The sequence below is a fragment of the Leguminivora glycinivorella genome, chromosome 8 (assembly GCF_023078275.1).
Source record: "Leguminivora glycinivorella isolate SPB_JAAS2020 chromosome 8, LegGlyc_1.1, whole genome shotgun sequence".
In the NCBI taxonomy this organism is placed as follows: domain Eukaryota; kingdom Metazoa; phylum Arthropoda; class Insecta; order Lepidoptera; family Tortricidae; genus Leguminivora; species Leguminivora glycinivorella.
The window spans coordinates 25,176,020-25,201,820 of record NC_062978.1 but is presented as its reverse complement, the minus strand read 5'-3'; the positions used below and the strand labels follow the sequence as shown (position 1 = coordinate 25,201,820).

At 37.6% G+C, this 25,801-nt stretch overlaps 1 protein-coding gene across 1 annotated transcript; it reads right to left on the bottom strand.

The window, feature by feature from the left end:
• Nucleotides 1-118: 118 nt before the first annotated feature.
• Nucleotides 119-24,654, bottom strand: LOC125228999 (cytochrome P450 4d2-like). Its single transcript, XM_048133759.1, has 11 exons — nucleotides 24,455-24,654; nucleotides 20,950-21,056; nucleotides 9,196-9,286; nucleotides 7,116-7,301; nucleotides 6,332-6,401; nucleotides 4,729-4,925; nucleotides 4,119-4,228; nucleotides 3,603-3,736; nucleotides 2,886-2,986; nucleotides 1,494-1,676; nucleotides 119-906 (listed from the first exon to the last, which is right to left on the bottom strand). The coding sequence occupies exons 1-11, from the start codon at nucleotides 24,603-24,605 to the stop codon at nucleotides 752-754; spliced, it is 1,485 nt and encodes a 494-aa protein (XP_047989716.1). The 5' UTR covers nucleotides 24,606-24,654; the 3' UTR covers nucleotides 119-751.
• Nucleotides 24,655-25,801: the final 1,147 nt, after the last annotated feature.

Below are 25,801 nucleotides of genomic sequence, written 5' to 3'. Positions count from 1 at the left end.
TATTAGTGGTTTTTAATTTCCAGTTGTGGACAAGCCCAACCAAAAACGACAAAAGTAGGTATTTGAATCAAGCCATGTTCTAAGATATTAGTTATGTTATTGGAACTAAAACACATCCTTAAAATAAATATATACACTTTATTTTACTCGATCACAGTTAAATTATAAATATTCAGCACCTCCACCAACATTTTTTAAATATTTACGAAATGCAATGTACCTATATTTGTTAACTTTGTACACAAAAATAACAGGCTTTCGACGGAATATAACTAATGTGCCATATCGTGCCTTCAGGGTCTAAATATTTCTGTCGGAATTTTTTGAAGCATAAGGGACCCTTTAGGCATGTAAAGCCAGGAATATCCTTCCAAACATCACACATATTTTAGTGCCCATAATTATTAAAATATGCAGTGTGCAATATTTAATTGGTAATTTATATTAATTTAGATGTCAAGCAGGTGGTAAGCATCTAAATCGCTAATCTTGTAGCATTTTGAAAGCAAAGGGGAACCCAGAATAACACGGGTACCCAAGGCAACACCACTAAGGCTGATTTTAGTGTGTGTCCTACCCACCACCGCGCGGAGCGATTTATATGTATGAAGTTGATGTGGTCGTCCGCGCGGACCCATCCGCTTTACTCTAAAACGCTCCCTGAATTTAATACATATTTAGTCCTGTGCGGATCGCTCCTCGTGACACTATAACCAGCCTTATGAATAGGACAAACGGGGCTTTGCTAATCTTAGTTTCTCGGCCTCATTTTGACGTGAACTCCGTTCCTAGACCTCAGTATGAGGTCTCCACAGGGCTCCGGTTCATCTCCACATGGAGACAGCACGAAATTTCTCACGATGGCGGCTAACGTCACTTTCATTTCTAGCATTGCGAATTTTTGACCTGAAAAAAAAAACATGGTAGTATATAGTTTGGGTCAGGACTGTCTCATTTAAAACGGACAGCGTGAATCATATTGTCTTTTTCTTATTCTAGACTTTATTACCCTAAAACAAGGTAAATATAATTTTGGTGTCGGGTTTAGAATTTCATAAGAAGATTTGTGTTGTGGGTACTCAGACAACGATATATATTATAGTATGATGTACATTTACAAGTATCTGTGCTCATCACACAAATAAATGCCCCTGCCGGGATACGAAACAAGGACCGCGACTTAGCAAGCAGGGTCACTACAGACTAGGCCAGACCGATCGTCGAACTTAGTTACAGCACAGTATAATAAAGAGTACTATCGTACAGTATGGCCACTCCCGCTCCCCGCTGAAAGTGCCGCCCACCTCCTCTCGGTTACCTCACAGTTACCGCCTGTCAAAAACGCCAACAGTCGACCTATCATATCTCACTCACAGAAGCATGGTACGCGTTCACCTACACGAGCTTAGAATGTGTGCTAGGAACGCCTCTCATATATTTGATCACCAGTGTCCGAGATGTGGTTACAGTAAACACGTAGAAAATAATCTCACCAATACAGTTCCTAGGCCCAGCGCTAAACGCGATCCAGCTGAACGCGTTCTTGGCAGTACTGGAGGTCTCGAACCGCTCCGGCCGGAACTCCAGAGGATACTCGAACACTTCGGGGTTCCGATGCATTCGGAATATGTTGATCAATACTGTCGTGTTTTTCGGGAACCGCAGGCCGCCCATTTCTGGAAGAAAGTTAGGTTCTTCAAAATATCTCAGCAGTTCTCAAAAATTAAGGAAAAATTTAAATTTGTTTTTTTTTATTCCTATTTTGTTACCAACTTTTTAAGAACTACTGATCTATGAGAAATAGTATAGCTTATAAAAATATCTTAACAGTTCTCAAAAAGTTTGTACGAAAATTAAGGAAAAAGTTAAATTTGTTTTTTTTTTTAATTCCTATTTTGTTACCACATTTTTAAAAACTGCTGATCTATGAGAAATAGTATTGGTTATACCTACCTTCACAAGTTTCATTCGATTTGAAATGTGTAGGTTTGAAATTCAAGTATTTATTGTTTAATTATTTTAAAATTCTCCCCTGTTCCCTTGAGATTTGGAAGGCGGTTAAAAATAGAACTCCGAGCGAAGCTCGGTCGCCCAGGGTGGCTAGCCGAATGGCACAATCGCTCACGAAACGCTCACGAAACGAAGCGCTAGTAGATATCTATCTCTATCGCGCTTGCGTATTGGCGCGACAGAGCCAGCGGCGTATCGCTTTCGTTTGGCGTCGGAGAAATGCCATTCGGCTACGGGGCCAGGTGCTATATAAGGCAATAATGCCGACCGATAATAGAAGTTAAACTGGTTAAACTTGTTGGTATTTGCGACATATTGCAAGTTAATAGCGACATAACAAACATAAGTAGAACCGTGCTCAATATTTAAAGCTTACCGTGTGGTGCCAGTATCAGAAAAGAATAAGCACGTCAGTTTTCAAACGAAAAAAAAAGAATCTAAATCAGTTTAAAATTTAAAATTAAAATTCCTGATCGTGTTGTGCAATATGCTCTCTTGTTTTTGTATGTTTTGTAACTGGTGGTACATCCACACAGATCTGCGCGCGCACTGCTAGGTCCCGACAGAATACCAGCGCTGTTGCATTTGCGACAGCAATGCAGCAGCACATGCTGAGACGGCGCCTTTTCGCAATTGTGTCGTGATAAAAAAAAAACGAAACTGTTAAATAGTAAGCTAGGAATTAGTTCTGTAGACCTAAGTTATATTCTAATAGTTCTTGATTTTTTTTTGTCATGATATTTTTATGCAATAAAGTTTTTTATCTATCTATCTATCTATCAGTTCATCCGTTGAGACACAGACGGACACGTGAAACTTATAACATCCCGTCGTTTCAGCGTCGGGGGTTAGTAAATGAATGCTTAGTTGCTTACCGATGTCTTTAGGAACCAGTCTCTGGATCAATGGCACCGATGGGTACAAGCGGAGGCATTCCTTTATGACGCACTCCAAGTATTTCATCTGCTGAAGCTCACTGTTGGGCAGAAACCAATTTTATTATTAAACTTGACGTTTCAACGAGAGATTATTAATAATTTGTTCCTGAGTCATGGATGTTTTCTATGTATGTATATATATACTCATGTAGTTGTATCGTTGTCTGAGTATCCACAAGTCCCACAACACAAGCCTTTATTACTAGACTGATATAGTCGAGTGGCAGAAATGTCACAAATACTGGCCACATGGCACCCTATCGACATAAGTATTTTTTTTTACTACTAGACTTTCGCTTTTCGGTGAAGGAAACCGGACTAATTCCAATAAGGTCTAGTTTACCCTTTGGGTTGGAAGGTCAGATGGCAGTCGCTTTCGTAAAACTAGTGCCTATGCCAAATCTTGGAGTTAGTTGTCAAAGCGGACCCCAGGCTCCCATAAGCCGTGGCAAATGCCGGGATAACGCGAGGAGGATGGAGGATGGATGGAGACTTTCGGCTATCTACTAAACGTCACTGTCGTCCTAAATTACCTTCAACCTCTCGTGCGGCGAGGAGCCTCGAAGATGACGTTCCCCGACAACCACGCTTACTAATTATAATTTTGAAAATTTGTTTGCCGATTGCTTAATTCTACGGAAATGAAGGTTATACCTAAATGTCGGATCTTTTTTTAAATCGCCGCCCAAAACTTCTTTCTGTTCTTCTAGAATCCTCTGCTGCACTTCTGGATGATTCGCGATACAGTATATCCCGTATACTGTGCCCGACGCCGTTGTATCATGACCCTGAAAAATTACTCTTGCTTCAGTCATTTCATTTTACCTTTCATCAGGCTGTTCCAGGTTTTTTCAAAAATAAAAATGTAATATATTCTGACGAATACCAAATCCACGATGATAAACGTTCGTTCTAAAGAATGGGCGCTTCTCTCGAGCAATTTTGAACAGTAGTCACTGTACCTTCCTATTCCTAAATCTATCGTAGGCATTCCTAAATATATAAAGTATGTGCGATAGAAGCAGATGCGTTCATTTATAAAATTCGTTTTTACCGTCTTCTCTTTAGTCCCTCGTCTCTTAATATTAGTGTCACCAAGACAGCCGTTTCGCCCGCCTCAGAGTGCAAGCGATTGGTATCTTGGCTAAACTCCGTTGTTTCAATACGTACTTCAAACATGAATGTGACCACTTCGTCGCGGACGCACTCATCACTGATCTGCTTGCCGTCCACTTCAGCCAATAACAGCAAGTCCAGGAACGCGTGCTTGTTCTTCATACCTGCAATGCAAAATAATCGTAAATATAAAACTCCCGTGAGACTCAAACATATTTAAAAATATTTTAAGCGGGTTACTCACGTGTTAAGTCGATATAACGTTCGACATGTTTCGATCCATTTCCGAGGATCTTTCTCATCTCTACCATACAGAAAGAGGTACGGTGGCCTAGATGGCATTACACCTTTGGGGTACGCTCAGCTAGATGGCGCTAATATTAATATTTGACATTTTAACACATATCAAGCTAAGAATATGGGCCAAATTGTCAAAACTGAGGTTCAAAAGTTGTAAGCCTGCGTCAAGAGATGGCAGTCTATGCACTGTGATTACAAATTTTACTTCGACAGGAACTCTCTATAATACTCCATCCACTTTGAGACTACTAAGTGCGTGCCCGCTCTTTCGTCAAATCCTTAAACATATTTCTTGGCCTATAGGTAGGTTTCTCTTCAGTCATTTTAGTCATTTTCTTCAAGCATGTATGTAAAATATACCAACCTAACTCCGAACTTTCAACCAGCTTCTTGGCATTAGCTGCATTCAGCTCTTTCCTCCTGGCGTCTATGACTTCCTTGGTGTGTCTGTTCATGAATTCTATGGCCTTGTCGTGTTTCCGCTTGTGTGGTGTTAAGGAGAAGAAGAAATCGTTTCCCAGGAACACGTTTCTCATTCTGGTCGCCATGATTTGACTTACGCTGGAAGAAAATATACTTTAAACATTAAATAAATGTCATATGTATATAAAACGTATGTATGTATTGTAAACAAAACGTTTCGCTTCAAAATTGATTTAATGCCCTGCCTGAGTCTGTGTTTCCACATGAGTAAAATCCAGGTCTCTTTAAAGCAAGAGTAAATAGGTATCTCATAGGTAAGCGTGCTCCACCGTAGACCGCATCATCACTTACCATCAGGTGTGATCGTGGTCAAACGTCTACCTATTCATACTAAAAAAAAAATTGACCAAGGCCTCCAAGTGTTCCAAGCTGGAATCGAACCAGCGTACTCCGTTAACCGGACGGATGCCTGTAAAACCACTAGGAAATCGGATCACAAAAGCAAGGGTCGAAATTTTCAAGTATATGACATAATTACCGAAGGCTTATGGCGCTCCCCGCCATCTCTGAGGTAGAACCGAAACTAGTTCGACCTCCTAACTGAATCAACACTCGCATGTGATTACGAGCTAGCGAAGAGAGATGGTGCTGCCGTGCAGAATCTTAGATCAAATCAAATTATTTTCATTGAAAATATTTTAACTTGTATTTTTCAATTACTACTATTATGTTATAAACATTAAATAAATGTCATATACAAAGTGAAAGTAAAATATACTTATTATTCGAGCTTCTTGTTTGCTGCACAGACTTACACCCTTAATCATAAACGTTCACTAAAATTATCAAGCCGATAAAGTTCGTTTGTCCCTTTCCGACGTATAAGTGTGATAGAAAGGGACAAACGAACTTCAGCCGATGCATAGGCGTGATAACTTTAGTTAACGTTTATGAATAAGGGGTGCGTATTAGTTTAAACATATATATGTAATGGTAGAGTTAGACAAAGTTGCGACTAACGCCGTGGCTTGCGTGGGCGACGGTCGCGCGATGGTCGCGAGACGGCAATGCGACGCATACGAAATCAAACCTTATCTATATGGAAAAAGTGACCAAAGCCTCCAGTGCTCCGAGCTGGAATCGAACCAGCGTACTCCGCTTACCGCGCGAATGCCAGAACCACTCGGCTTATTACAATTCGGATTCGGATTTATTTAATGTTTAGAACATAATAGTAGTGTTACTACTTAAAAATAACAAGTTAAAATATTTTCTATGACAGTAATTTAATTTGTTCTTAGTGTTATCTATATGGATTAAGGAAATAAACGATGCGATGAGACGAGACGGCGACGGTCGCGCGACGGTCGCGCGACCGTCGCCAACGCAAGACAAGGCGTTAGGCAGCGATTTTAATAGCCCCATCAGCATCAGTGCAAATAACATCATATTGTCGTAGAATTTTGATGCTTGAAATAACAAGTTTCACTGACAGGCCTGTTGAAATCTCATTTAATAGTATAAAATAGTTAATCAAAACTTACACGTCGATAGATTTAACATATTTGGAGTCCTTTTCTTTTTGCGCATCTAAGGACACCCCCATAATTGTTTCTGTAATACAACATATCATGATGTGAAATAAGTAACAGTAATACAACATATCATGATGTGAAATAAATAAGTAACAATGATAAAAACAACCGGTCTGGCTTAGTCAGTACGTGGTCATGCCCTCTAAGCCTGGCCCTGCAATTACTTTTATAATTAAGTTGAGCACAGACATTTATTCCTTGATTAATGCGTGTTTTCAACGTATTTACCTACGTACACAATACAAGCCATCTTGTATTTTACTGTGGAACCACAGTATAATAAAGAGTACTATCGTACAGTATAGTCACTCCCGCTGCCCGCTGAAAGTGGCGTCCCCCGCTCTCGGTTACAATTACCACCTGTCAATAACGCGACCAGTCTACCTGTCATATCCCACTCATACAAGCATGGTGCGCGTTCACCTACAGTCCTACACGAACATAGGCTGTGTGCTATGTGTATATCCGAGATTTTTAAATACAGAGTACGTCATAGACGTCACATCGAACCGATAGATGGCGCCACCGTTCGTTAAGTCGCTCTGGCGTCACACCGCCGCGATGTTGGTATTCCAGTTTCCCCCACCTGCAACAAAAGGCTTCACGCGCCCCAACTCGCCACCCCACTCTTCCACTTCCTCTTTGCCAGGCGGGTTATTCTCAAGGCTTAAGTTCGCCTATTGTACGATGCATTTCTTTCGTGCAATGACGATTAAATATAAAAATAAAGAACCTGTAATATTATCCAACGCCGCCATTGCCATAATCGGGAATAACTCTATAGACGAGCCATCGGCCTTCTTCCTCAGCGTGTCGCACAAAATGTTCCCGTTCTTAAGAAACACTGGCAGGAATGTATGCAGAATGTTGTAGTGGAACGCTGGAGTCAGGAATTTGCGGTGACTTCGCCATTTTGGCCCTAAAATGGAGAAAACACCTTTAAAAAAAATTGGGGACACCTTACACAGATCAACTTAGCCCCTAACTAAGCAAAGCTTGTACTATGGGGTGCTAAGCGACGATATACATACTTAAATAGATAAATACATACTTATATATATGCGACGACCGGTCTGGCCTAGCGCGCAGTGACCCTGCCTGCTATGCCGCGGTCCCGGGTTCGAATCCCGGTAAGGGCATTTATTTGTGTGATGAGCACAGATATTTGTTCCTGAGTCATGGATGTTTGTATCATTGTCTGAGTACCTGTAACACAAGCCTTGAGCTTACCGTGCGACTCAGTCAATCTGTGTAAGAATGTCCTATAATATTTATTTATTTATTTAACAAATATCTGTGTTAATTATTGTTCATCCACATTTTTAACCCCTTGTTATAAGTTTTACGTGTCTGTCTATGGCATCGTAGCTCCCGAACGGATGAACCGGTTTAGCTTTAGTTTTTTTTGTTTGAAAGCTGTTGTATTGGTCAGGAGTGTTCTTAGCCATGTTTCATGAAAATCGGTAATTTTGTGGTTATTAATCAAATCCAAATCCAATGAATCAAATCTAATATTACAATACCGCCCTGTTTAAGCGGCATCGCGCTCTGACTTACTCCCATTGAAGAAACCCCCGCCCGCGACATAGTGGACCGATTTTCATGAAACATGGCTAAGAACACTCCCGACTAACTCAGCTTTCAGACAAAAAACACTAAATCTAAATCGGTTCATCCGTGCGGGAGCTACGATGCCACAGACAGATACACAGACAAACAGACAGACAGACACGTCAAACTTATAACACCCCGTCGTTTTGCGTCGGAGGTTAAAAATGCGGCTCGATGGTGAAAGATGTGACTTCAGCTTCACTTTGCCCTAAGACTGCCTGATGCACAAATCATCATCCTCCTTGCATTATCCCGGCATTTGCCACGGCTCATGGGAGGCTGGGGTCCGCTTTGACAACTAATCCCAAGATTTGGCGTAGGCGCTAGATTTTACGAAAGCGATTGCCATCTGAACCTCCATCTCGAAGGGTAAACTAGACCTTATTGGAATTAGTTCGGTTTCCTCATCATAGTTTCCTTCACCGAAAAGCGACTGGCAAATATCGCAAATATAATTATAATGATATTTCGCCAAAAAACTCATTGATGCGAGCCGGGGTTCGAACCCGCGACCACCGGAACGAAAGTCGCACGTACTTACCGCTGGGCTACCAGCGCTTCCCTGCACAAAATATTATTAAATAAGAAAGAGTATTTATCTTCCTCATTTGATGGTCTCATCGGAAGATCAGCGCTGGAAGTCACCAGCAACACGCTGATATGAGGCCATTTCGTGGCACTTTATTCCTTTCTGTCCTGTTGTTATTATGTGTATTTTGTCTTGCCTGTGTTCACGTCACGAATAAATGTTTATCCTATTCTATTATACCGGATGCCCGGTAATTAACAACCTTTTAACCACCAAGAGGGCACTTTTTAAAATTTTAATACTACCTAAAATTTTATGTGAAAATCACGAAAACTAGGCGACTTTTACTAAACCTTAAAGTCGATTTTCTGCACCAGTATAAGGTGCCCTCTTGGTGGTTAAAAGGTTGTCCATTAATATCCATTAAAATTTTAAAAAGTGAAAATCTCGAAAACCAGGCGACTTTTACTAAACCTTAAAGTCGATTTTCTGCACCAGTATAAGGTGCCCTCTTGGTGGTTAAAAGGTTGTCCATTAATATCCATTAAAATTTTAAAAAGTGAAAATCTCGAAAACCAGGCGACTTTTACTAAACCGTATAAGGTGACCTCTTGGTGGTTAAAAGGTTGTCCATTAATTACCGGGCACCCTGTATATTTAAGATCCAACATACCTGTCGACGTCAAAAGGCCATCTCCTAACCACGGGCGCATGAAGTTGTAGGATACTCCTTTGGTTATTATTTCTGTGCTCGATATCAGTTGCTGAAAAATATGACATTTATTTTTTTAATTATTGCCGGCATGTGATGATGACGCCCTAATGGAAAAATGTTTTTCTACTCCCGTATTGTTATTCGTCATTTACAGTGTCGTGCATAGATCGTTAAAACCCTACATAAAAGATGCCCACCCCCGCCCGGCGCCCCGAGCGCCCACGCATACGATTTAGCTCTTAAAGTATTGTTAGGTAGCCTTTAATGGATATAGCGTCGTGGGTGCGCGTGGCGTCGGGGGCTGGCGGCGGCGCGGGGGAGTGCGAGCGACAGGGTGAGTGCAGGAACAGAGGGGAGGCCGACGCGTCAAAATACAGGAAATAGTGCGAATTTCACGTAAGTTATTCTAGAAAACTATTAACAAGTAAGTGCATGGTCGTAGAAAAAGTATTGTATGCAACGGTGTTTAACTTAGTCAAAAATATACTCGTGGCGTCTTTATTAGCCAGTTGCATAAAATACTATTTCGCATATACGACGTTTTTCAGTACAGATGACCCTTCGAAGTTTCGACGTGACATATAATGAACCACTTCTCGCACTAGCGCGTAAAAAATCACCATCTGTACTGAAATAGTTATTTGTTATAGAAGGGTGCAAAGTTGTATTTTAACGCCAAGTGTGGAATTGAAAACGAGCAAGTGAAAGGATTCTATAGTTGAACCACGAGCGAAGCGAGTGGTTCGAGAATAGAATCCTGAACTTGCGAGTTTTTTAACACACGAGAAGTAAAATACATTTGCACCCGAGTGTAACACAAAACTTTTCCCCTTACTATAGCGAGGAAACTACAATGCAAAAAATGCGTTTATCACTGTTTCCAGTAGTTCCACAGGTGGTAAATCATCTTTATTTCTAGATTCACCTGCTTTTATCAATTTTAAAGCAGTTAATTTGACTTTATTCAAGGTCAAATTACTTTACCCACTAGTGGATAAAATGCGTTTTTACCCGCTGGTATTAAAGGACAAAACACGTGTTTCCGCGCTAGTGAGGGGAAAAAAGAATTATGTAAGTATACAGAATATCACAATAAAGATCAGAGTACCTATTGAGTTTGTTGATAAATATGTGTCAGGTACTTAACCCTAGAATAAAATAAGCATGAAGTCAGAGGCGATAAAATAAAATGTAAGATATGGACAAGTGTGACGGAGCATCAACTTAGTACTACCAAGTACTACTGAGGAAGAAGGTGCGGGTCCGAAAAGCATCAAAAATAGTACATTACAATACAAGTGTTGAGAAATTTCGAGGCAATTCTATCTCTATTTTTTTTACTCACGACGAATATATTACCTATTCACTATAAACTTGTACTTATTAAAAACGGAATATTTATACCTACATATTCCAATAAGTAAGTTAGGTATGTATTTATAAGATTCGTTACAATCTAAATTTAGATTTTTTTTATATTACGTTCGATCCTAAAATACTCAAATAATAATGGCCAAAATTAATATTATATATCACAAATAAAATAAAAAATTGGTGGTATTTTTGTTTGGTAAATTCGTACCAAGTATTCGTACAATTAACTTTATATAAGGTCAGGTCAGACCAGTTCGCAGTTGCTCAAAAATGAGTTGTTCACCTTCAGAAAACAGGACCGAAAAAGTCGAAAAATAAACGTCACTCATCGTCAACAATTGACCTAGGAGCCTAAAGTGGAAATCATTTAAAGAGAACACCAATTGAAACTTGGGAATGTACAAGTTTCTAATGGGGTGGCAACGCGCATGTGACACTGTTTGTGTTGCATGCGTTCATAGGTTACGGTGACCGATTTCCACCGGACCGTATGCTTGTTTGCCACCGACGTAGTATAAAAAAAAAATACTCGTATAAGTTATTTAGGTAAGATTAAATTTTACTTATGTATATTGTGTACATAGTAGTTTTTTGTTGAAAAATAACTTCTGTTCTATTTTCTTATCAGACGAATGCTGCGAGTAATATCGGGAAGTTCCGAATACCAGGGGGAGGCCTTTCTTTGCCCAGCAATGGGGTGTTTTTTTAGTTTTTTAGGGTTCCGTACCTCAAAGAGGAAAAACGGAACCCTTATAGGATCACTCGCGTGTCTGTCTGTCCCTCTGTCACAGCCGATTTCTCCGACACTACTGGACCGATTTACTTGAAATTTGGCACAAGTATGTAAACCTGTGGCCCAAAGACGGACATGTAATTTAATTAAATGAAATTTAATCACAGGGGTCACTTTTGGGGGGTAAAATTGAAAATTAAAAATCAAAGTTATTAAAACTATATTGTGTTACATATCAAATGAAAGAGCATTTTATCAGCATCTGAAATATATTTTTTTTATTGTTTTTATTTTGGTAATTTAGAAGTAATTTAAGAAAATAAGCAAAAAATGACCATTCCCCCCCCCCCCCCCTTATCTCCGAAACTACTTAGCGTAAAATTTTCAAAAAAATACACGAGATAGCCCTCTACCTGTAGATTACAGGAAAACCTATTAGAAATCTACAGTCAAGCGTAAGTCGGACTTAAGAGAAAAAAACTCAGATTACCAATTTCACTCACTGCCGCTGCAAGTAGTTACTAAACGTCTTAAAATTGTGTAAGCGCGTTGGACAGGTATAAAGAAATCAATTTCTGTTTCGTTTTGCTTTAGAAATTGTAAAAAAAAAATATCATTTTCCAAAATGACTTAAGTTCCTACTAAAAAGGAGGCGCTTAAGACCGTTTAGAACTTCACTGACCATAATATTGCCCACATAGGTCCAAAAAAAGGTGTATATATACGAAAACAAAAAAAATGTGCCACCGACAACCAAAATCTGAAGTCTATTTGCTCTATCTCTTATAGTTTCCAAAATATACGCAAAATCTTTAAAGTACGAAATTTAGTCTACGTTGCCATCACATGTCGTCAGGCGCTCATGACCTTTTTGTATGGAAATGTCGAAATCCGACTCGCACTTGACCAATTTTCTTAGAAAGTTGTGTTTTATTATAGTTTTGAAGGAGGTTTCTTGTTTTTAACCACCAACGCAAAAACGACGGAGTGTTATAATAATAATAGGTTTGACGCTTGACATGTCTGTATGTCTGTGGCTATGAAGCTCCCGAACGAATCAATCGATTTTGATTTAGTTTTTAATGTTTAAGGTGAATTCGTCGAGAGTTTTTTTTTGTACCACGTAGGTGGCAAACAGGCATACGGTCCGCCTGATGGAAAGCGGTCACTGTAACCTATGGACGCCTGCCACTCAAGGAGTGGCACATGTGCGTTGCCGACTCGACTCATTAGAAACTTGTACAAATCTGTACTTAGAAGGGGCCTGGGTGCCGACGACTCAAAGGACAATCTATTGTCCTAATTACTTCCGTTGTCAGCATACCGCACCCTCGTTGAGCTCTGGTTGCCTTACTCACCGGCAGGAACACAACAATGAGTAAGGTCTAGTGCTACTTGACTGCGGTCTTTTGTAAAGCGGAGGTATACTTCCCCAGTTAGACTCTGCTCTACCTTAGGCCGTTTTCACATTATCCGATCCGATATCGGATGTAGGAAGGACGTAAAATGTAAGATTTATGCGCTTCCAGGTCTTCATTTATGTATTTAATAGATCATTATTACTAAAAAACGATATAAAACGCAAAAATTGCGGATTGAATGCCGATGGCACTCTCCTCTCCTACAACAGTTTTTGTCCGAGGCACCATCAAACTGCCGATATCGGCAGGACGCTTCCGACTATTTTTGGCATGCCGGACCCCCCGCCAGTTGTCGGCCGATAATATTTGTTTGTGTGCGTATATAATGTAGGTATACGTATGTAGTAGTGTGCGTGACAAAAATGGCGTCTATTAAACAGCTGTTAATTGATCGAAATTCAAATTAGTTGACAATTTCCATTGAAAAAAAAAAAGGTTGTAATCATGTTGTAATGCATCGGTCCGAATTGCGGATACTAGTTTTTTCATCTTTTAGTAGATATATTTATTTATTTATTTATTTAAACTTTATTGCACAATTGGAAAAAAGTACAAATGGCGGACTTAATGCCTTAAGGCATTCTCTACCAGTCAACCATAGGGCCAAACAGAAATTCGCGAATGTGGGTGCAGTGAGAAAAATAAATTTAGAAAGCATGACAACTATTGACAAGTATAGCAATATTATTTACAATATATGTATGTATAATATTGAATATATATATAATAATATATATTTATATAGTTGAATGTAAAATTATTTATTTTGCCTGACACTCTGAATATTTTTTATGTTCGTTATTTTAATTTTACAATACATATAATATTTGGAATATAGTGCTTATAATTATTAAATATAAATTATTTTTTAAATATTTTTTTATACAAAATCATACTTCATTGATTTGGAACAATGCGTTTTATCGGACCTACATCCGACATTATCGGAAGCGTTTATCGGATGTAGGATGTCGGTTCGACATCCGATATCGGATCGGATAATGTGAAAACGGCCTTAGAGTATATTCAATTTAGTATTAGAGTTATGTCAGTGTACAGTCAGCGGCCGCGAGTTCGCGGCCCATTCATTGGCGACGACCTTCGCGCGGCGCAATAAAATTCAATGTTGGCTGCTCGCGTGCGGTCCGTTTGTTAATGTAGGTAAGAATTTAGAATGGCGGCATTTTGTGAACATCAAAGGAGTGAGCCTTCTGTACTTGTACTATTATATATTCTGTGACAAAACGAACAACATGTGTTCCAAGTACAACACTCGAAATGCCGGAAAGTTATAGTAGGTATCGACCGTAAATTGGCGAAATCCAACAAATTAACACATGTGATGGACCCTGCCGTCTATTAGTTATTTGTTATACAAGGGTGCAAAGTTGTATTTTAACGGTGAGTGTGGAATTGAAAAACGAGCAAGTGAAAGGATTCTATAGTTGAACCACGAGCGAAGCGAGTGGTTCGAGAATAGAATCCTGAACTTGCGAGTTTTTTTAACACACGAGAAGTAAAATACATTTGCACCCGAGTGTGACACAAAACTTTTCCCCTCACTATAGCGAGGAAAATACAACGCAAAAAGCGCGTTTATCACTGCTTCCAGTAGTTCCACAGGTGGTAAATCATCGTCATCACTAGATTCACTCACTTTTATTAATTTTAAAGCATAAAAAATGACTATATTCAAGGTCTAAATACTTTATCCACTAGTGGATAAAATGCGTTTCTACCCGCTGGTATTGAAGGACAAAACACGTGTTTCCGAGCTAGTGAGGGGAAAAATAAATTGCCGCAATATGTGGTTGAAGTGCCTAGTGTGTCGAACTTTAAGTATCGCTTAAAAATTTGGCTGGTCGAGCACCCGTTCTACACAATTACACATATGACAATTTTTTTATTACCTAATTAGAAAAATATTTTTGTGCATTTTTTATGTGAATATTGCCTAACTTTTTGTAATTTCAATCTTCTGTCTATTTATTCTCTAAGTATTATTGTTGTATGAATATTATTTTTTTAAATCAAATCTTGACGTGTAAAATGGCGTTACAAATAAATGAATATGAGTATGAGTAATGATTATTTTTACCATTGAAAGTTTGTACGGAACCCTCGGTGGGCGAGTCCGACTCGCTCTTGGCCGGTTTTTGAGAATGCCTTGTGAAAACTAATAATAAAACAAAATGTAAGTACCTAGCTACATTCATCGAATATAAATTGTCCCGAGGTGTACTTATAATTTCAAGTGACATTCATAATTTTTATGTCCTATTTCATTATTTCCTATTATATACTTTTACATAACTATCGTGTTAAAATTCAATATTGTAATCGATTCAATATACCTACCTAGCATAATTTAGATTTAAGACTCGCTGTACCCTGTCAGGGTCCATGTGAAACCAATATAAATTTGTAACACCTAGATGTAACCATGGATGCAATAAAGAAATTATGAATTATGAATCACCTCATTAGTATAGTACCTACATATGTATTATAGTATTATCATTAAGATAAAGCTAGATCAAAAATATATAATATGACTACGAGCCATGTTGCGGATTTCATTAGAACTATTTTCTTCATACAGAGTGGGACCTGTAACAAAGGCGAAGAATTGAACTCTAGGCTATTCTCCTTATACTGATCAACATTTATTCGGAGACTTTTAAAAATAACTTGTAGTATTTTGATTTTTATCACCCTTGAAAGTTTTTTCTAAGAGGTAATGTATTGCGAATTCTGTTAAGTCTAAAGTGTGACAGACAACGTCAATGACAACAATTAAATAATGGCGTACATTGAAGCTAATATTTATTTTGTATGAAAGATTAAAAATTTAAAGACTTCATAATTTCTAAAAGTCACTGAACAAGTGTTGATCAGTATAAGGAGAATAGCCTACAGTTCAATTCTTCGCCTTTGTTACAGGCCCCACTCTGTATATGAACTGTCACAGCATACATGAGTATAACAGCGCTCTATTGACAAATACCTAGTAATATATGCTAGACTTTAGATAAGATGCAACTCACGTGTTATTAGTCACGATTTTTATTTAGCGCGAAGGACTAAAATACTTACCGAGAGATTAAAAAATCGTAAAAAAACTGTAAACATAAATGTACGTATTTTGAAGAAAGGGGAATATGAGGTGATATTTTTAACCGGTCACCTCTTAGGGGACCTCAAGGTTCAAGTGTCGTAGTGTAATTGGAATAAAATACATATAATATAATTCATATTTTTCGTAAACACACAAAAGAGAAAAATATTACAAATAGGAACACATAAAAACGAGAAGGTGTCACGAAATGGTTTAACCTCAGCAAATTGCTGGCGACTTTGTGGATTGTCAAATAATTCAATAAGTACCCTTTTTAAGCCATAGTTGGTATTTATTATTTTACCAATTCTAGGTAGGTACGCAGATTTTAACCACAAAATTAAAATTTTGAAAGAAACCCCAACATAGTGGACCGATTATCATGAAACATAGCTAAGAACACTCCCGACTAATTTATCTTTCAAACTAAAAAAAACTAAATCCAAATCGGTTCATCTGTTCGGGAGCAACGATGCCACCGAGACACGCACAAACAGACACGTCAAACTTACATACTGCCGTGCCATGACAAAACACTGTAACTCGAGTTACAGTGTTTTGTGGTAATACTGTCCAATAAGCTTATCTGGCCCTATTCTATATATACATGTTAAGAGTATACTGACTTTCTATCAAAAACATAGAAAACCTTCATTGTAATATGCACTGTAACTCTTAAAATCTAAAGTCGTCATTTGACAAAACACTGCATCTCTCGATACAGTGTTTTGTCAAAATAAAACTCCCCATTTCTTCAACCGGTGACTAAAGTTACAGTGTTTTGTCAAAATAATCCGACGAGAAATTTTGACTGAGTGTTTTGGCTTAGGTATTTTTTTAGTCTAAATCAGGACTTGTTAAGTGCAGCCTGCACGTTATTTTATTTAGTTTGTGTGGATATCAATAGACTAGTAAAATGAGTATGTAAAGAACGGAATAAATTAAATTAAAACTTTCTAAACATTGTAACAGAGAGTGTCATTCAAATGTGTCATCGAATTTTGCCAGATTAAAAAGTTTTTTAGAAAATGAAAGTGATAAACTACCCCTGAACGCCAAAACTAATAAGAAAAGTATAGATGATTATGTTGCATCAAACAAAATAAATTGTTCTACTGATTATGCTGCTCAACAATAGCCGATGGAACAGGTAGGTATGGATATTGAGTACTCAATACCTTCGCCTTATCAAGTACATCCAGCATTGACTCAATTAGAGGAAAATATGAACCAACCTATATCAGATTGTCTTACGGAATTAACTACAGTGCCGTCTTTAGTTATTCCTATTTAAACAGCCATCACTCTGCTTAGCAACATGTCCCTCGCAACTCCATTTAAGTTTGGTAATGACGAAATTCACGTCTTCCACCTTGGTGCGACGACGGATCTTGGCATTCACCCGATCTTGAATCTTGGTATACACATACTGCTCCTGATTTCTGAAGTACCCAAGTCTCAGGTTGAAGTTGTGCCAAAGAAAAAACAAGCGATAACGTAGTCCCACAAAAATGTTAAAGCAACAGAAGCAGAAGCAGCATCCCTTGCTTGTTTGCTTTATTGAATTACCTACATATTTATAAACTGAAATAGATGTCACATACTAGTATAAAGTTACTTATTCATAAGAAGGTATATGACAACTATTTCAGTTTAAGTTAATAGTGTACACATAGTACACACCTAGAATTCTCTTAGGAGTAATATGGTCTGCTATGACAAAACACTGTAATTCATGCGTTACAGTGTTTTGTCAATGCAACTCGCACATATTACTGATAAAGTATATTACGACATAACACGTTTATGCTCTAAAATGCATGAAAGAAGTATAAATATTGCATTATTTTTAAATGGTCACTAATAGTAACATATTATCTGTAAAATGTCCAAATTGCATTACAATCGGATGAAAAATAACGACTCTGTGGCCAATTAAAGAAAAAAAAAGTTTTTTGCGATTTCTGGAAAATAGGTGTTTTTTAGATACAGTGTCTTGTCATCGCACGGCAGCATAACACCTAGTAGTTTTTGCGTCGGGGGTTAAAAATTGGTCATAAATTGGCCAATCGCACAGGTAATTCAGCAGCTTATAATAAACAGCTTACAATCAGATTTGTCATGATACGTTGCAGCTTGCACCAAGTAGTTTTAGGTTTAAATTGCATACAATTAGTCGTGATTACGGTAGACTTGTTGTCTTGTTGAAGGTGACCGAAAGTAATTATGTGAACACGAGAAACGAGTAAAAAATGAGTTAATGATACAATGCAATAGCCGTTTAGTAGACACAATATTGTATGTAAATAAGTTAATAGTAGCCATAGTAGGTAATACCAAGAATGATTTATATAGGACTAGCTTTCGCCCGCGGCTTCGCACGCGTTTGAAAGAAACAAAAAGTTGCCTATGTCACTCTCCATCCCTTCAACTATCTCCACTTAAAAAATCCCGTCAGTTCGAGACTAAGGTAACTGTCCCATATTACGGGAACTTAAGACGTTTTCAACTTTGAGTGAGGATTGTAAAAAAAATGCGAAGTTTCTAGTCGTGTTAATTATTTTATTTTAAGGATAAGTATTCTACGATGGATTTAAGACACTATTTTGCATCGTAACTTCTAATTTATAGAAATTACCGTTGTTTTACTTAACCCTTAGTTTGTCCATTATTGCGGGATACAATTTTGGTATGGCTTCAATTCCGGGAGTCGTTGTACGTAATTACGGGATACCTTTAAAGTCGACGTTGTTGAAGCATAATGAAATAAAAAAATGAATTAAAAATATTGTTTACATAACATAAATAAATAAATGCACATATCGTTTTGATAAATGCTTATACAGAGTGTATTTTTTTACAATTGGCAATGTTTTGATGTGTTAGGGTAGGATGGGAAATATGATATTTTACGGTATAACGATTGTATGATATAATGACAGGGTGTTATGTCATTAAAGGTTTTGAATTGAATTGTTATAAGTTTTACTGTCTGTCTGTCTAAGGCATCGCTTACGAATGGATGAACCGATTTAGATTAGTTTTTTTGTTTGAAAGCTAAATTAGTCGAGAGTGTTCTTAGCCATGTTTAATGAAAAACACTTTACAATGTCGGGGTTTATTTTTTCAAAATTTAATTTCAATCCAGAAGCTATTGCCGGTTATAAAAATTGCAAGGTACTCGTGAAAATTTCAGTTTTTTGGTACTGGTGATCACTGAGCTACACCGTATACATATATGGTGGTGATACATTTTTCAAGTATGTATATATAAATAAATAGTACTCAATAAATAAATATCATAGGCCGTTCTTACACAGATTGACTGTCCGACGAATTTGTACTATTTTATATTTATATATGTGTATCCTATTATGTATTATCCTCATGTAAATTTTAGCTTTCTAGTACTAATAATGATTGAGCTAAATCGTAGACGGACAGACTGACTGACGGACAAACCAATATGCGGTATAAAGATTTTTACCTAACTAAGGAAGTTTAAAAACATAACAGTCGGGTCTCTATACCTTATTTTCTGTTTTTATATTTTAATATACTTTATATAGGCATACCGGAATAAGATACACTCATATAAAGTCGTGTACTTAATTACGGCAGTCGAAACGAAGGCTATGTTAAAAGACAAACAAGATTTTTTTCTTAGTACATTGGAAGATTATATAACAATTATACTCAAAACATCGAAATAAGTAACCTTTGTGCTTTAATTTTATGAAATAAAACAAATTTGATGTCGATGCCACACTCCAATATTTCTCACGTATTACTCAACGAGTATACATTTCGTACTCAATTATGAGACTAAAATCTAAAAAATATATGTGCCGTAATTATGTCACTATAAATCTGTAATCTTTACTTAATATATTTACATCAAATATATAAATATACTTCACCGCAAATAGTAATAAAACATAAAAACATTGCGGACTGTGGTTCCGTTATTCCGTGATACTGTCACCTGTAATTATGTACTCCGCGTCAAAATGGTGTACATTATTCCGGGAGCGGGTATTTTAATTAAAATATGCTTTAAATTAATTTGAAAAGATGATATAAATGTTTTTTAATAACTATAAGACAATTATGATAAAAATTTAATATAAAAAAACTTACCCGCATCACAGTAAACCCTTAAGAAGTTTCGTTGCCGCGTTAAGCTCACCATCAAACACGCCCATAGAAACCACTGCGTGGTTGCGACTGACGCGTTTGAAGGTACCTCACGGCTTCAAAAGATATGATACATATTCGAAAATCGACTTTTTCGGTTCTATTTGATCTATAGTTAATAAAATACTGCATTAAATTACAAAGATTTTACTGATAGTTTCCATTATGCTTTTTGCGACACAAAACCAAAGTATCCCGGAATAATGTACCACATTTTACTATCCCGGAATAGTGTACAGTTACCTTAAGCTTAATTAGTCGGGAGTGTTCTTAGCCATGTTTTATGAAAATCGTTCGAAATCGAAAAATTTTAATTTTGTTTTACGCACTAGTTGGAGAATAGGTTAATTTCTTATCAAGTCGAAACTTCGGATGGCCATCTGTACTGAAAAACGTTGTACTATACACGTGCGAAAAGGAAATTCGTAACTCGTGTAGATTTAAAACACTACCTCTGGTCTTGTTTTTATTTATCGCCATGTAGATCTCAACATCATAGTGTAATAATGGAAAAAATGGATCAGTTACAATTGCCCCCAGTCGAGATTTGCCCCGCTGTACCTTATACAGGGTGTAACAAAAATGGTGGTGATCCGTTTAAGGGCGTATTCAGTATCGTATTCTCATCAGGAAAAAGTAGGATAAAAATTTTTTTTCGCAAAAAATTTTTTTATTTTTGTATGGTGATTCGACCGATTCGCGCGGCCCGGCTCATACAAAAGTGAAAATTTTTTTAGCGAAAAAAAAATTTTCTTCTACTTTTTCCTGATAAGAATACGATACTGAGTACGCCCTTAAACGGATCACCACCATTTTTGTTACACTCTGTATGGCAGCGTCAAACTTGTGATAAGGCTAGGTACACTTACCTCAATGTATTTAGGGTGTGACAACACGAAATATCTGTCCGACATGATGTATATGCGATAAGCATCATTATATTGTATCGCCAAGCTGGATAAAATTTCCAAAAATTCTGCAATAAAAAAAATTTTAAACATTCTCTCATACACATAAAATAGGTAGGTACCTACAGTTAGTCCGTTTTCACATTATCGGATGTCGGAAGGATTTCAATGGAAAAAATCCAAGATGGCGCCTGTAATGTATGGGATATCGGTCCGACATCCGGATCGGATAATGTGAAAACGCACTTAAGGTTAACAAAATTTGGCACTAAAAAAGGCTGCAAATTTGAAAAATATAGCGCTTACCGGCCTGTGACCTACGGCCTAGCCACGACATTGATCTAATAAGCGCGACAGCGGTGAGCGGCAGTCATACGTGCGAATGAAAAGTCCCATCGTTGTGTCTCGCTCCAATGTATGGCCGCCGCTCACCGCTGTCGCGCTTAGACCAATGTCGTGGCTGAGCCGTTAAGTGACTGAGTGGCATCAGATCGCACAGGATAGGAGCGAATGGCGGAATCTAGTGTCGGAGGCCAAGATCCACTTCGGGTCGCTGAGCCATCGCAGTAAGTAAGTAAGGGCTTACCGGCCAATTGTTTTCATAAAACGCATGCCACCTTGACGTTGGCGAGCCATAACACTTTAAAAATTAATGGAAAATGTAGGGGCGAAGATTTAATTCACATATCAGCCCTGCCTGCCTGCTAAGCCGCGGTCCTGGGTTCGAATCCCGGTAAGGGCATTTATTTGTGTGATGAGCACAGATATAGGTATGTTCCTGAGTCATGGATGTTTTCTGTGTGTATATTATATACAGGGTGCCCGGTAATTAATGGACAACCTTTTATCCACCAAGGGGGCACCTTATACTGGTCCAGAAAATCGACTTTAAAGTTTAGTAAAAGTCGCCTGGTTTTCGAGATTTTCACACTTTTTAAAATTTCAATGGATATTAATGGACAACCTTTTAACCACCAAGAGGGCACCTTATAGTGGTCCATAAACCGACATTAAGGTTTAGTAAAAGTCGCCTGGTTTTCGAGATTTTCACACTTTTTAAAATTTTAGGTAGTATTAAAATTTTAAAAAGTGTGAAAATCTCGCAAACCAGGCGACAGGCCTTTTAACCACCTTATACTGGTAAAAAAAAGGTTTAGTAAAAGTCGCCTGGTTTTCGAGATTTTCACAATTTTTAAAATTTTAATACTACCTAAAATTTTAAAAACTGTGAAAATCTCGAAAACCAGGCGACTTTTACTAAACCTAAAAGTCGATTTTCTGGACCAGTATAAGGTGCCCTCTTGGTGGTTAAAAGGTTGTCCATTAATTACCGGGCACCCGGTATATCGTTGACTGAGTACCCGCAACACAAGTTTTCATGAGCTTACCGTAGGACTCAGTCAATCTGTGTAAGAATAAGAATGTCCTATAATATTTATTTTTTTATTTATCAAATTTCAATTTCGCTTTTAGCGCCAAGTTTTGGTTGACCGTCTACAGACCCGGACTCCAGCTCCACAACTTTAAAGATAATTTGAAGCAATAAAGTCGTGCATAACTTTTGTCACTTTGCATGCATCTATAAAATTAATATAACGATATTGTATTTGAAACAATATTGTAGATCACTTGCCTATCAATATTTTCTAATTCGAATTAATGTTAACAGTTATTACTTAATTACATATTCAATTAAACTTCGGACAAACACAAACCTGTCAACCTATGTGTTAATTACTTATGTTTCATTTGTTCACATTGTTTATTAACATGTACCGGTCTGTCTTAGTTTGTAGCCTTTGTAATGGCCCTAACAGATAGGCCTACGGCACACCTCGGACACTGGCGATCGTATATATGAAAGAGGCGTGTGCGTGTGGATTGAGTGAGCACCTTCCGAAAAAAAAATATGCTGATCATTTAGTAAAAGTTCTAAAACAATTGTAAAACGAATCTCTGAATTTGTAAAAAGATAAATCGAAAGATACAGTCATTAACATGTGCTCACTCAGTTCTCACAAACTACCAACGAAAACAGTGAATGTATATTCATTTAACATATAATATTTTCGTTGGTAGTTTGTGAGAACTGAGTGAGCACATGTTAATGACTGTATCTTTTTATTTATCTTTTTACAAATTCAGAGATTCGTTTTACAATTGTTTTAGAACTTTTACTAAATGATCAGCATATTTTATTTTATTTTCGGAAGGTGCTCACTCAATCCACACGCACACGACAGGTCGATTGTTCGCATTTTTGACAGGCGGTAACTGTGAGGTAGCCGAGAGGGGGTGGGTAGCACTTTCAGCGGGGAGCGGGAGTGCCCATGCCCATACTGTACTATAGCACTGTTTATTATACTGTGCCTACGGTCCCGGTTTCGAATTTAGGTAAGGGCATTTTTATTTGTGTGATGACCACAGAGTTCCTAAGTCATTGACGTATTGTTTTCTATGATTTATGCAGGGTCACTATCAAAGAGCGGAATTCTTCATAGCAAAAATCAAACTGTCAAAGGGATTGACCTAACTGTTTTATCGACTTATCGATAAATATTTGCCACTTAACGAAACAAAGTTAAAGTAAATCAGGCTTTTGGATAACAAATTAACGGTGTCCCTAATTAACTGACCGCCACTGTATTTTAGTATAATAGCAAAGAATAAAACAGAAAATACTTTTATTTTAAATTTTCTATACAAAACTTATCATGAAAAATTAAAAACAAATATTTCTAAGAGTATGTAACTAATCTTCATTCAAAATAACAGAGTCGAAATCTAAATCTGTACTTAATATACATTCTTCATCTTCACTGTAGTAAAAGAAAATAGTCATTATTTTTTCAACATTGTCACCTTTCAAATTATTCCTTTTTTCATTGTAGATCCATTTATAAGATGAAAACGAGCGTTCTACCTCAGTTGAAGTAACAGGAGCATATTTGTAGTATTTTTTTATTGTTTTTCTTTTAGGATTATTAAACATTTTAGTAACACGGCACGGAAATCACTCATGAAAACTTAAGTGACATAAATGACATATGTAACGCTGACATGATTTACTTTAATATGGAGATGCAAGTTGCTTATCAAAAAGGTCAAATGTTACAGAATAATCTTTTAAGTTGATTATGGATACCTAATGCGATATTATTCCGTAATTAACATCGATAAGTCGATAAAATAGTTAGGTCAATCCCTTTGACAGTTTGATTTTTGCTATTTAGAATTCCGCTCTTTGGTCACTATCAATCAAATTTAATATTTATACTAAATTGAAAGAACCCAAAAACAACGCGATCTGAGATACTCAGGTCTATTTTTAAAGGCTTATACTATACATGAAAGCAAAATAATCCAAATAAGACAACTTTGGTCAAATTCTCTATTTGTAAGTTTTATGTTTTATTATTTTGTATGTTTTACGTAGTCAATAAGTTAAAAAAAAAAGATAACTTACTATTAGAGTCACACAAGAATAAATTCCCGTTCCCTATAACAGGGTACGGAGTGGGTCCGGGCACGTTAGATTTTTTCACATCGCTAAGGAAGTATATCCATGAAGCAATAATAAATAAGACAAGCGCGCACAATAACAAAAACAAAATCATCTTGAGACCTTGCGCGTGCGCTCGTGAACGAATGCGATTCACGACTGGGTTATTTGGTATTTGGTAATAATATATTCGGTCCCGCGTTGAATGGATTGATAGTGAGCGCAAGTGAGGCTGGTTTTAGAGTCACGCGGACTAACCGCGCGGAGCGCTCCGCGCGACCAATTTGTACGATGTTGTCGTTGTCATCCGAGCGTACCCGCCCGCTTTACTTTAACGCTCCCATAAATTAAATCTCCGCATGGTCGTTGGTCGATCCGCGCGGCCGATCCGCGGGACACTTAATCTAGCCTTAGTCACTAAGGCGTAATTTTGTTTGCTTAGCTATGACCTGTTATTACCTGTTGCTTTGTTATGACCTGGCGGTCTAGCACAACTGGCACTCTCGCCCGCGAGTCCATACTCCATACTTGAAGTCGCGCTTGATGTATGGAATGGACTCGCGCGCGACAACGCAAGTTACATTGTGCTAAACCGCCTGTTATTATGGTTCCGCAGTTAAAGTCACAGGCATAAAGAAGTAATGTTTTCTGTACCTTATTTATGCCGGTGACTGTACGACTCTGTTCGTCTGTTCGTCCGTCTATCACAAAGTACGTTAGCTCTTGATTAGATATTTGAAATAGTTATGGAGAGGTGTACCTACAATAAATAATATATGAAGATGTGATTGCATGTTTACTATCAAAATGTTCAAAACATACTATTTATATGAAAAAGGAGAACAAAAAAAATCGGTTCACATTACTAAACAATTACCTCCAAAAAAACAATATAATTATGAACGCCATCGCACATTAGCGTGTAACAGTTTACCGATAGATGAAGTTGTACTTTCTTATACTTCGTATTCGATCAAAAATCTTTCACGTACAAGATATTAACGTTTTTGTGGAACCCTTTGTTCGATGCTCAAATAAAATAAATAAATATTATAGGAGTTCTTACTTCTTACACAGACTGTCTGAGTCCCACGGTAAGCTCAAGAAGGCTTGTGTTGTGGGTACTCACACAATGATATTCTATACTATACAATACAAGTTTGCTAAGAATACCTTTTTCTACCTTTTGGCGTAGAAAACTCTAGGTCCATGGGGTCCCAGCGCGAACAAGTTGTTCTCAGAAATCGCGAAGCGTCTGGTTGAGGTAACTGGTGACCGAAGAGCTGGCGACTTCCTCGCACAACGTACCAG